Genomic DNA, 14,434 nt, shown 5'->3' with positions numbered 1-14,434 from the left:
ACAGGATTTCACACACTGGGCTTCTAGTATTTAACATATTGAAATAGAAGCATTTTCATCTATAGAATTACTTTTCACTACATTTATTACTTTGTGTTTTATGTTGTCAATATCAAGGTGGCTATTTCTTAATCATCAAATGTAGAGTATTAGATGATGTCAGGCCTTAGCAGGTTTGATGTCAGGTCTTAGCTGGTTTGGCTCAGTGGATAGAGTGTTGGCCTGTGGACTGAAGGGTGCAGAGTTCAATTCCGGTCAAGGGCATGTATCTCAGTTGCAGGCTTCTCCCCATCCTGGGCCCTGGTGTGTTCAAGAGGCAACCAATTGATGTGTTTCTTTCACATTGATATTTCTCTCTCTTTCCCTCTTTCTTCTACTCTTTCTAAAAATCAATGGAAAAATATCTCAGGTGAGGATTAACAAAAAAATAAAATTGATGTCAGAAATAATTTTAACAAATGTTTCTTTTTATATCTAATAAATTAATACATATCTGATTTAGAGACACTATTATTAGAATTTAATAAAGCCACTCTTGCTAAAAATACCTTTTTAAAAACATTAAGGTACCTGATTTTCCAGAGATGTGGAAAAGGTATGAAAATCTTTAGAATTAATTCCAAACTATTTAACCCTCTTAAAATATAATTTGAGAAACTTTTCATTTAGTTATTTTAAATAATTATCTTTAGTTGCTATATAAATATAAATACTATATAAGTAATACTATATAAGTAACAATATATAAATATAAATACTACATAAGTAAAATATAGCATAGTGTATAATATAGCATATATGAATACTATATAAGTAGTATATAGTAATATACTTGAGGCCCAGTGCATGAATTCATGAACGGATGGGGTCCAGCCAGCCTAGCCCCAATAGGGGCAGATTGGGGCTGGGCCTGTTAAGAGAAGGAAGTGGTGGGAGGTTGGCTGGCTAGCTCACCCCAATTGGGGCCATCAGGGCCTGGCTGGCTGGGGGGAGGGGCTGTGGGCCGATTGGGGGTCAGTGGTCTTGGGAAGGGCCCTGAGAAGTTGGTTAGCCAACCCCACCCCTGATTGGTGTGGAAAGGCATCAGGAGCAGAACTGGCTTGGGAGAGGGGCTGCAGGCTGATTGGGGTAGTGCAGCCCATCAGGGGTGGAGCCGGCAGGGGGAGGGCTGCAGGAGTTTGGCCAGCCAGCCCTGTCCCCTATTAGGGGAGAGGGGTGATCAGGGGCAGGGCCAGCCAGAGGTAGGGGCTGCAGCCCGATGGGGTGATGGGGGCCCATTGGGGATGGGACCAGCCGGAGGCAGGTGCCACAGGCAGTTGGCTGGCCCACCCTGCTCCTGATTGGGGTGGGGGGCTCATCTTGGAGGACCAAGTAAGGGGAGGGGCTGTGGGAGGTTGGCCAGCGAGCCCCACTGCCTATTGGGGTGGGTGGAGTGATCAGGAGCAGGGCTGGCCAGGGGTAGGGTCTGTGGGCTGATTGGGGTGGTGGGGGCCCATCGGGAGTGGGGATTGACAGGGGGAGGAGCTTCTGGAGGCTGGTTGGCTGGCCCCACCTCAAAATTGGGCTGGTTTGCTGGCTGCAGTGGATATCATAGTGATTGGTCGTTCTGGTCATTACAGTGTTGTGGTCACTGGCTTTTCATATATAGAGATAGTATTTACTTATACTAGAGGCCTGATGCACAACAATTGGTTACTGGGGGTGGGTCCCTCACCCTGGCCTGTGTCCTCTTGCAGTCCTGGATCCCTCGGGGGATGTCCACCAGTAGGATATTTTCTGAGGTATCCTTAGTGCTGCCATAAAGGTGGGAGAGGCTCCCACCACCACTGCGCATGCCAGTCATAAGCCCGGCTTCTGGCTGAGCTGCACTCCCCCTGTGGAAGTGCATTGACCACCAGGGGGCAGCTCCTGCATTGAGTGTCTGCCCCCTGGTTGTCAGTGCACAACATAGTGACCCGTCATTCAGCAATTTGGTCAATTTGCATAATAGGGTTTTATTATATAGGATAAGTAATATATAGTATTTATAAAAATATACAAATACTATATATACTTCAAAAATGTTATTTTTTATGCAGGAATGTAGGACAAAAGCATGGAGGCCAAGTATTGTGTTCAAAAGAGATACTTTGCTTATAAGAGAAGTCAGAGAAGATGACATTGGAAACTACACATGTGAATTAAAATATGGAGGCTTTGTCGTGAGAAGAACCACTGAATTAACTGTTACAGGTAAGCACAGTATTCAATATTTCATTTTCAAGTAATGAAGCTACCATTTGAATTTTTGTTTTTGTGCCACATATTGACTTTTCTAAATCTATGCAATGAAAGAACTTAACCAAATGCTAAATGGATTCTTACAGGTAAAATTTACTCATCCTTGCTTTTAAATCATCTTGCATTTCAATTCACTTGAGAGGTTAAAGAAAATATGTTTTCAGAATTATAGAAATGTTAGCTTTTGAAAGTACTTAAAATAATGTGTTTATAATATCATAAAATTATTCTTATATTTTGTAATGGTATCATTTAAGAAAATTTTCTAGAGTGTTGCAATGGAATACATGAAATCCATCTTTGTCTTCCTGTCTTTCTTAAAATTAGAAAAAATATTTTTATTTATTTATCACTCTATAAAGCTAACATTTTTTCTCATGAACTTGAAAATAACAATTTCAGGTACAATAGCTGAATAATTATGTGAGAGGCAATGTGTGGAGTCATTCTATATTTGATTGCTAAGGTAGAAGGTCATGAGAACCAGAATCACAGTACTGTTTATAATCAATAAATCTAAAACTCACTAGTCTCAAGACCTTGTTTGAATGACTACAATCTTCAGAATATCAGTTACCTCATATATAAAATACTGATGGCAAAATTTGCCTTATTTACCTCAAAGGATTTTTGCAAGGATCAAATGAAATATGGTAATATGTATGGAATCAGTTGGAAAAATACAGAATAATATCCAAATGTGCATCACTTTTGTCATTTTTACATCATGTGAAATATTATGTTCATATTTTTTTACTTTATAGTGTACTTCTCTAAAAGTGCTTCCAAGGGAAAAAGGGATAGAAAACAATATTAGGAAGTTAAAGACATTATTCTCCTCTTATTGAGAAAGATTCTTTTTGGTGATTTTTTGCACAATCGTATTTATGAAACATATTAAAAGTATAGGAAGGATATCAAATACTTCAAATAAAATTTGATTTGTGTGTTGACTCACATAAGATAGTTTCACTGAATATGAAAAGTACTTTGTAGTAGTCTCCATCTTATAATCATCATCTTTTCTTTGAAATCTTGAATTATGGTATATTTTGACTTTTAAACTAAAATTGCTTTCATGAAATTTATTTGGTGAATAGTAATTATCCTAATTGAAATAAATTTTAGTTAAATAAATAAGGTACTCTTTGGCAATGCCTTGGATAAATATTAGACCCAGTAAATAAATGATACTGGCAATATGTTACACTTGAATAATAAACACACATGCAGTCTTTCATTATATACCTATGGTATGCATGTGTATAATTTAGTCTGGATTTTAGTTCTGCTGTGTGTAATATGTCTCATATATAAAATTAAAATTAAGAGCTAATCACTTTACCTCCCTATCTGTTTAATTGAATAATGAAAAAATATAACTAACTGTACTTGGGTTCTCTTTATAATAGATATTGACTTTTTATTATTTTTTTCTCAATCTATACTGATGTAGCTTTTCCAAGGAACAGATATTGAGAAAAAGCAATTTAAAAATACAATGCAAAATCATATGTTGTGAAAATAAATAGAATGCACTTTTAATCTTTATTCTTTGAAGAGTATAACTAATTCTTAGTAAGCACATATATCCCATTTCTAGAAATTCTAGGATACTAAACCACTATGGAGTAAAAGGATATTAAAAAACAATCTTCTGGAGACTGAAAATTGGGTCCCAAATGTTAAGACAACTTAAATGAGGCTATTATGTATAACCAATAATATAATTGTTTTCTCTTAGATGCTACCCAGAGCTACTATATTTTTCTAACTTAATTTGTACCAAATTATCTTTCTTATATGAAAAGAGGAATAATTATTTCTTGATATACAAGAGGAAGTTAGTGACAGTTTTAATGAAAGCTTTCATTCAACTGATTATTGTGAATACCTCTACCTTAAATAGCTTTACCTGTGATGTTGATTTGGACAAATAAATAATAAAGCAAAATTTGACTACATATGAATTTTTGGGTGAGTGGGAGAACTGCAGGCCCTGGAATTAAAATAGTGCCATTCAAATGCATTTTATGCATTAACAAGTCTATTGACAATATACATATATTTATGTGAAAGATTGCTATTAATGGTTTGACAGTATAACAAACACATTTATTTTTCCTGTGCCCAAATTAAAGAACAATTCTTAGAACACAAATTGTATCTCTCAGTAAAGTATCAAAGATGGGCATTTATCTTGATGATAATCACTGTTTTGTATCTTGGTTTTCTGCACATTGTGATCATATTGTTTTTAATATAAATAATATGCAAAACACGATATAATTTAGTTTTATTGAATCTACCACAGCTGATAATAAACAAATATTTTGAAGAGTGTTAGAATGTTTCTTTAAAATGAAAAAAGTAATAATCCTATATGTAAAGGGAAAAGGATATTTATGGATAAAGTGGTTAAATGTATAGGCAATATTTTGAGCTTTTATGGGTACGCTATCTGCATAAATATCTGCATAAGTTATTTGGAATCTTTCTCATGGGACATATATCTGTTTTCCCATCTTTATGTACTTATTCAATCATTTATTCATATCAGTATGGACTCATAGATATTTTATGTTTTGGTGGATAAGCCAATATCACCTTATTTATTTTATTGCTCAATTTGTTCTAGCTTTGGCCCGTAGGGGCTCTTTTACTTAACTCCTTTGTTCCTTTGGCATACCCCCATCCGTGTGTGTGTGTGTGTGGGGGGGGTGTCTGTGTACACGCACGCGCGGGTGCATGTGCGTGCATGTGTGCACATCCTTATTTTGTGGCCATGCAGTATGCTTATCATTTATATTTCCTGCTCCAGTCCTAGAATTAGTTTTTGTCTTGCAAAGAGCCCTCATTTTTGTTGTTGTTGTTATTTAGTTGGAGAAGAGTGCTAGAATCTAAGACCTGGATATTGGGAGTACTCATTGATGCTGGGCTATAGTTGCTTCTAAAACTTCTCAGTTAGCCCTAACTGGTTTGGCTCAATGGATAGAGCGCCAGCCTGCAGACTGAAAGGTTACAGTTTTGATTCCAGTCAAGGGCATGTACCTTGGTTGTGGGCACATCCCCAGTAGGGGGTGTGCAGGAGGCAGCTGATTGATGTTTCTCTCTCATCAATATTTCTAACTCTCTATCCCTCTCTCTTCCTCTCTGTAAAAAAGTCAATAAAATATATTTTTAAAAATAAAACTTCTTAGTTAACAGAACAAGAAAATATGTGTATGCTAATCCAAGTATATGCATATATCTATAAATAGGTATATATATAACCATGGGTTTCTATAGTAAACTAAACACGAGTTCAGACTTATTTCTCCAAATCTAATCCATTACCATTGAGAACATACTAGCCTCTTCATGTCCAATAGTGAAAAACCTGGTTCCTATCACCTGTTAAACATTTACTTAATTATTCAATTTCAGTGAAAATGTATATTGAGCCAAAACCGGTTTGGCTCAGTGGATAGAGCGTCGGCCTGCAGACTGAAGATTCCCAGGTTTGATTCTAGTTAAGGGTATGTACCTTGGTTGTGGGCACATCCCCAGTGGGGGATGTGCAGGAGACAGCTGATCAATCATTATCTCTCATCGATGTTTCTAACTCTCTATCCCCTCCCTTCCTCTCTGTAAAAAATCAATAAAATTTATTTTTTTAAAAGAAAATGTATAATGAAATCAGAATTGTTAAACTGTACTCCTGTGATAAACAACTTTATTAACTACAGAATAGTGCTGATATATAGTTTATTTTGCCTTTTGTCTTACAAACTCCACTCATTCCCAATGTTACTTAGGTTAGCACCTTTTCCCTCAATTCCTTTCAGTGATTTTCTCATATATTTGAAATATATTTAGATTGTTCTATCACATTTCTGTATTTCACCCTGAGATGTTCCATCCTCCTAAGCAATCCTTTTAAAAATTATATACATTAAGGGTTCTACCCTCTGAGTTCTTGACTAAGACCTCCTGTAATATGACAAATAAGAGAAAAGCAAACTAAAGTTTATTGACATGTATACTCATATATACATAGAACAGACCCAGGAAAATTGAGTACCTCTTTGAGATGGCCCATGCCACCACCTTAAATACCATCTTCCACTTAAGACAAAAGAAATAGTAGGCCGAAACCAGTTTGGCTCAGTGGATAGAGTGTTGGCCTGCGGAATGAAAGGTCCCAGGTTCGATTCAGGTCAAGGGGTCAAGGGCATGTACCTTGGTTGTGGGCACATCCCCAGTAGGGCATGTGCAAGAGGCAGCTAATCGATTATTCTCTCTCATCGATGTTTCTAACTCTCTATCCCTCTGTCTTCCTCTCTGTAAAAAATAAATCAATAAAATATATATTTTTAAAAGAAATAGTAGGATGTAGTTATGGGAGCTTCTTGAAATTTAGTCACCTCCTCTTCCTGGTACATTTAATTTCTAGGACTAGAGAGAATGTTAAGAAAATGGATTGTGAAAATTTTATAGCAGGAAAAATAAGATTCCCAATAAAATGTAAGAGTCTGCAATACACTGAGGAAGGGAAAACTGACTTGAAAAAAAAGCAAAATGAATGAGATGATTGCTGCAAGGATGTTGTGGTTTTAGTAGTATTTTTATACTTGGTCCAATGTTTTTTTCCTTAACAGAGTCAATGCAGCAATACTTTTAAAGTACTTTGCAATCAAACATAGGCAGAATTTATGCTCTCAAAAGGTACATCTTCTTTGTCTTTTTATGTATGAAAAAACTAAGGCTAGGAAAGGTTAAGTGGCTTTATCAAGGCCACAAAGCATCATGGTGACAAATTGAGGCATAAAATTTAATTTCCTGAACTTCAATTTATGATTTACTCCATGGGATAATTAATAGCAGGCATTGTACTTTTCATATTAGCTCAACTGACTACTATGAAAGATTTATCTTTTAAGTTCAACTGAAACACATTTAACACATGAGACCTTTAATTCTTTTGCCACTGATGTAATTAAATGGTGTATTTGTATTCTAGCCTGGGGGTGGAGTGATTACTTTTAATTTTTTTCTATTTCTTTAAAAAAATGGTACCTTTTATCTCCCCATTTAAAAACTATTTTGTTAACTTATTTCAGAGAATCAAGTGTGCTTCATTGACTGTTACTTAAAAAGAATCAATGAAAATGATAATAGGCTCATATTTTCCCACACTTGACTGTGTGTCTTTAGTAATGTGCTAGAATTAATGCCCACAATGATCTTCACATACATTATTTTTGATAAAAAGCAGCATACTGTACTTTAGTTCTTTTTAAAAATAAACATCTACCATATTCTGCTACTCAAATATTATTTAGATTAATTTAGATTTTTGAATGAAAAGCTATTAAGGCTTATCAATAAATTAAAACTAAGTTTAATCAATTAGGCCATTTAATCTAGATTTGGAGTTCAGTACCTAGAGCAAAAGACTTCTCTTAGGAGTAATTTCTAATGATAACTCTCCTGACACTAAGTACCTTAATTTATTGTTTGATCTCTCAATATATTTAATGATTTGTCTAAATCTTTAAATCAAACAAACATTTAATATCAAGGAATGATAACTTTTAATAAGCAGTGTGATGTGTTTACTCTTAAGCAGAAAATGTATTGATATATTTTAGAATATATCAATAGCAATTTGAGATGTACCATTTGTGTCTCTTGGGAAACAATGTATTATTCATTTAGACGATTTCCATCACTATAGCAATAATAAGTATTAGTAATCAGAATTGTTAATATTTACAATTTACTATGTGCCCAAATGTGTTCTAAGTCATTTTAAATTATATTTATTGGGATGACATTGGGTGTAAAATCATATAGCCTTCAAGTGTACAAATATATAATACCCCATCTGTATATTGCATTGTGTGCCCACCACCCAAAGACAGATCTTCTTCCTTGACCATATATTTGACCCCCTTTATCCTTTATTAGCCCCATATTCTCTTTCCTTTGGTAACTACCATACTGTTGTCTGTGTTATGAGTTTTTCTTTATTTGTTTTTCTTATTTGTTTACTTATTGCTTTCACTGTTACATCCCACAGAGAAGTGTATGGTTCTTGACTTCTTCTTACTTTGCTTAGCATAATTAAGTCAAGATGACTCATCTATTCCAAATTACCTCAATTTATTTATCCTTCAGAACTTTTCAAGTACCCACTAAGTACCTAATATTCTAGATTTTATAAATTGCACTTGAAAAAATAATCTATTTTTTCATTGCCCACTATTGTTGATCCTTTAAATTGAACAAACAATGGATATCCATTTCTGAAAATGTGGTTGATTAGATATCCTGCTTTCTTGCTTTAAACACCTAAAAATACTGAATATAACATAATAGAGTAGATGATTATCTAGCTTTCAAGAAAGTTTTCAAAAACATCTCAGGAGAAAAAAGGAACTGAAAACTGGAGCAGTCGAAGAAGTTGACTCTGAGGCCATCATGTGAGTGGCACAGAGGAGTGTTGGGATTGTCATTATCAATCACCAAGGGCTTGGTTTTCATTCATTATTTGATGATATGAGACTAGGACCTCCAAGAGTGTGTATTTGGAAATGAAGTTCCCATATAAACCTGATATTCTAAAAGGGCTAACATGAAAGTGGAAAGGAAAGAAAAATGTGATCTCTGGCACAGGAAGAAGACAAACCAGTTTGCATGTCCAGGTATGAACTCTCCATTTATTGAAACAAACAAAAATGGATCCTATTAATTTATAGAATTTGGGTTTGTAGCCTGAAAACCCTATGTAAAAATAAATAAATAAAAGGGTATTTCTTGGATCACATGATCTCACACATATAGAGGAAATAATGAACAACATAAACTGATGAACATAAACAGACCCAGAGAAAGAGAAGCAGCGATCAGACTCTCAAACCTCAGAAGGAAAGTAAGGGAGGGTGGGGGTAAGGGGAAGAGATCAACCAAAGGACTTGTGTGCATGCATATGGGCTAGCCAGTGGCCATGGACAAGAGGGGGGTGGGGGCATATGTAGGGATGGGTGTGGGATAGGAATGGGGGGGATTAGGACAATTATGTGAGACCATAATCAATAAAATAAATTAAAAATAAATAAATATAAATAAATAAATAAATAAATAAATAAATAAATAAAAGAACATACTAATGGTGTCAGGCTGGTATTTATTGGAAACAGATAAAGCAAAACTCATAGAGGAAGATAACCTCAACACATACTGAATGGCATTCCCCCTATATGAAGCCCCACTGAAGATATCAAGACAAAAAAGGACATAATTTGCCACATAAAAAGTGTCTTAGGACAAAATGGAGTAAGGCCTCAGTTCTATAAGATGTAAAGATTCTTTTGATGGCGGGACACAGTATCCTGACACTAGGAGAGATGAAAGGCACAACTCTCTATTACATACAGATCCAACTGAGAGAAAGCTGCCAGGCAGGGACACACGGGATGGGGAGGGTGTACCCTTGGACAGGGTAACAGCAAGCTGAAACTGTAGGGAACAGCTTATGGGTGATGAGTGGAGTGGTGTAAGTTGAATAATGTCACAGCCTCAAAGGCATGCGTGATATCCTTAGTACCTGGCGCCTAGTTTCCAGGGCAGTTAGAGCTGGTGCATAGTGGCACCTAAGTATGAGAGCCCCAAAAAGGAAGTATTTGGGATGTATTAATTGGCTACTCAAGAAGGGGAACTCAGTGGCCTCCAGCCAGGGCCTCAAGTGGGCCTGGGTCAAGACAGCATAGTCATGGATACAGACAACAGTGTGGTGAAGTCCAAGGAAAGGGGTGATATATGTGGGTGGAGGTGGCGAAAGGAGGTTATAAAGGGGGACACCTGTAATAATGTCAACCTTAATTTTTTTAATATAAAAAAAAAACAAGGAGGTGGTTTGGGGGATCGGTTGAAAAAGGTAAAGAGATTAAGAAGTAGAGAGATTGGAGAAAGATAAATATCACACGATCTCACTCATTTGTGGATTATAATGAACAACATAAACCGATGAACAAAAACAGATCCAGAGACAGAGAAACATCGATCAGATGCTCAAACCTCAAAGGGAAAGAAGAGGAGGGTGGGGGTAAGGGAGAGAGATCAACCAAGAGACTTGTATGCATGCATATAAGCATAGCTGATGGATGCAGATAACAGAGGGTGAGAGTGAAGGTAGGATTGGGGGGTGGGGAGTAAGAGGGGAATAACCACACACTTGTAATACCAAGTACAAATTGGGCCGAGACCAGTTTGGCTCAATGGATAGAGCGTCGGCTTGGGGACCAAAGGGTCCCGGGTTCGATTCTGGTCAAGGGCATGTACCTTGGTTGCGGGCATATCCCCAGTAGGGGGTGTGCAAGAGGCAGCTGATCGATAACTCTCTTTCATCGATGTTTCTAGCTCTCTAGCTCTCTCCCTTCTTCTCTGTACAAAATCAATAAAAATATATATTTAAAAAGTACAAATTGGCAGTTACAAAAATAGTTATGGGGATGTAAAGTATAGCATAAGACATATAGTCGATAATATAATAACTATGTATGGTGCCAGGTCGGTACTGGAAATATCAGGGGGAATCTCTGTAAAGTATAGATTATATAGTTATATAATCTGTGCTGTGCAACTGAACTAAGACAGCATAATATTGAATATACACTGTAATTTAAAAATTTTAAAAAGTAAAATAAAAACATACAAAAAACAAACAAAGCCATGATATTATACCCTTAAGAATGCCAACTACTATAATCCACCAATACAGTTAATAAATTAGCTCTGCTTGAAATGATTAGTATCATTTTAAAAATCTAAAACAATGCTTCCATTTTTGGTGCTGTGTGAGAGCTACATATTAAAAAGAGCACTTGGTCAGCAGTACTTCTTTTTTTAATATATTTTCATTTATTTTAGAGAGGAAGGGAGAGGGAAAGTGAGATTGAAACATCAATGATGAGAGAGAACCATTGACTGGCTGCCTTTGGCACAACCCCAACTGGGGATAGAACCTGCAACTCAGGTATATGCCCTTGGCCAGAACCGAACATAGGACTTTTCTGTCTGCAGGCCAAAGCTTTTTCCACTGAGCCAGACCTATATGCCTTTTGATTTGTGTGAATTTTTCTGGTTTACTTTTTGGTGTTACACTATAGTCTGACATAGTTTATCAGCAAGAGCTAGCCTTTAATTTATTGCTACTTTTGTCATTGGTGGATTTCAAGTGCACTTAGGATCACCCTACCAGTGAAATCCCATAAACTGCTTGTCTCTTAGGAATGGTACAGCCTTCCTGTCACCAGTCATCCTTCTTGCCTGGCTCAGGTATTAGAACTGTATTGCTTCTAGGCTTGCAGAAACTCATCCCTATCTCATCGTTAGAGAAATGGCTACTTTCTCTTTGATAGCTAACTACATGGAAGCCACTGTGCTTTATAGGCATTATTATTTACATTTTACCAAGGAGGAAACTCCAAGTACCGTGTGGACCTCGATTTCTAATTTTAAATACAAATCATTATCATCATTTTGAATGAAACTTCATTCTTTGATTTACACTCGATTGCTTCCAAGACTCTTAGGCTCATTCCAACAAATTCAGTTGTGAGAACAGAGAAACTATCTAATAAATCCTCTTTGATAGAATGACTAATTTAGTTAGATAACTGGGCAAATGTCTGGAACTGTGATGTCCAAAGCAGTAGACATTAGTAATACGTACCTATTGAGCACTTGAAATGTGACTAGACTAGATTGTAATGGGCTATAAGTATAAAATACTCACTGGATTTCAAAGACTTGGTATGGAAAATAATGCACAATATCTCATTTATAATATTTATGTTGGTTGTATATTGAAGTGACAATATTTCTCTAAATAAATTATATTACTAAATCAGCTTTATCTGTTTCTTTTCACTTTTTAAAATATGGCTACCAGAAAAAAAAATTTAATATGTGATTCTGGCCAGTGTGGTTCAGTTGTTGAGCATCAAACTATGAATCAGAAGGTCATGATTCAATTCCTAGTCAGGGAACATGCCAGGGTCGCAGACTTGATCCCCAGTGTGGGGTGTGCAGGAGGCAACGAATCCATGATTCTCTTTCATCATTTATGCATTTATGTTTCTGTTTCTTTCTCCTTTTTCCTTCCTCTCTGAAACTAACTATATATATAACATATATATATAACAATTAAATATGTGAAATAATATATATATATATAACAATTTAATATGTGACTATCCTTATATTTCTATTATACAGTGCTGTTCTAGAAAGTGAATGGGATCTCAGTCTCAAAAAGTGTAAGAGAAAGGCATACAACCCAGAGCCTTGGGTGTAGTTTGATTGATATCTCTGTCATGCTTGGGCTAAAAGACTTATCGAAATCACCTGATTTCACTGAGTATGGTCTTAATGTTCAGACTGTGAATACCCACTCAGTGATACAGAAGTTAGTTTGGACATGTGGAAACAGGTTATAAAGAAATATACAAATGGAGGTATCCACTGCCATGATTTGATCTGATCTGTGAATCTTTACCTAGGTTTTAAAGAAATATACCCATTTGAATATGATTCCACTTATATAAGCTAACTACAATAATCAAATTTATAAAGACATAGAGTAGAGTAGATGATATAGGGGCTGGGAGTGGGAAAATAGGATGCTATTGTTTAATGATTATAGAGTTTAAGCTTGGGATGATGAAAAATTTTGAAAATGGGTAGTGGTGATGGTTGCACAACATTGTGAAGGTACAAAATGCCACAAAATTGTGCACTTAACAATGATTAAAATCATACATTTTATGTAATGCATTGTTAACCACCAAAAAAGTTTATTGACTAATTGCTGTCAGAAGGGAAAGGGTGAAAAATGTGGAAGGGTCAAGCAAAAACAAACAAGCAAACAAACCCTTAGGCATAGACAACAACATGATTTCCGGAGGGTGGGAATAGGTAGAGAAGGGTAAAAAGAGGTTAAGTAGTGATGGAAGGAGACTTGATTCAGGATGGTGAACACACAATACAATATAGATATGGTTATTATAGAATTGTACACCCCTTACCTATATATTTTTTTTAACAATGTTACCCCAATAAATTCAATAAAAATAAATACAAATAAATGGCCATTCCTAACAGTTTGGAGTACATTTTTAAAAATTGTCAGATCAAAAATAATGTTAAAGCATCATTTTCCTACTTCATGTTGGCTTTCCAGTTTGTCGGGGCACTGATTTTTCCCCCATAGAACTTATTAAACTTGAGCCATTCTGTTGGCATTTTAGATTAACTGCATTTAGTTTTGTCATTAGTCAGATTGACTAGGAGTCAGCATTGCACCTATTTCAATAAAGAACCTCTGGTGTGGAAGGTTTAGTAGGACAAGTGAAACAAAACTCTACTGATCAACTTTCTCCATACTGTGGGTCTTATCAATTCAAAGATTATGAATTCTAGGATCATACATTCCTGGTGAGGATAGAAGATGACCCATCTAAAAGTACAATATTTAAGTATTAAGTATAACACAACAGGACCCATACTGTTCAAGAAAAATTCCAAGATATTTTATGGCAGTTACATCTCTGAGCATGGTGAATAAAGATGGCTGTAACTTCAATGCTAAATTGGCTGTAACTCCATGCGAACTCTTTAAAATATAAAATTGAAATTGAGTATATAATGTCAACACTAAAACCTGTTATGCCTTATGTGATATTAGGTTAATTGGGTTAGATTTATTTCTTAAGTTTCAGTAAATTAATTCAATGCTTTAGTGTGGTAATACCTGTATCTTCATATATATATATATATATATATATATATATATATATATATATATATATATACACACACACACACACACACACACATACATATATTAGTTAGAGAATTATCCAACCTACTTTATATACAGCTGTTGTATTCCTAATTTATCTGTTGGAGGGTTCCAGGAGACCATTAGAAAAATGGGCTTAGAAGATTTTAAGAAGTTGGGATTAATCTGCACACAGATGGTACTTGAATTTATAATAATGCTTGGGAATATCTAGGGACAATGTGTTGAAAAGTATGTGAAGTGTATGCAGAACAAAATACTGTAAGGAAAACAGAGATGTTAAAGAAAAGATGACTCTCCAGAGTG

General features: G+C 35.6%; 1 protein-coding gene across 1 annotated transcript in view; it reads left to right on the top strand.

The window, feature by feature from the left end:
• The window catches only part of IL1RAPL1 (interleukin 1 receptor accessory protein like 1), a 1,280,256-nt gene that overhangs the window by 731,068 nt on the left and 534,754 nt on the right, over window positions 1–14,434 (top strand). Inside the window, exon 5 of the mRNA XM_084869596.1 lies at window positions 2,079–2,232. Within this exon, the coding sequence (XP_084725722.1) occupies window positions 2,079–2,232 (154 nt within the window). The remainder of the gene's footprint in view (window positions 1–2,078; window positions 2,233–14,434) is intronic.

Source organism: Pipistrellus hanaki, assembly GCF_964339955.1.
Source record: "Pipistrellus hanaki genome assembly, chromosome: X".
Lineage (NCBI taxonomy): Eukaryota > Metazoa > Chordata > Mammalia > Chiroptera > Vespertilionidae > Pipistrellus > Pipistrellus hanaki.
The sequence above is the reverse complement of the archived record's forward strand: the minus strand, read 5'-3'. Positions and strand labels throughout refer to the sequence as shown.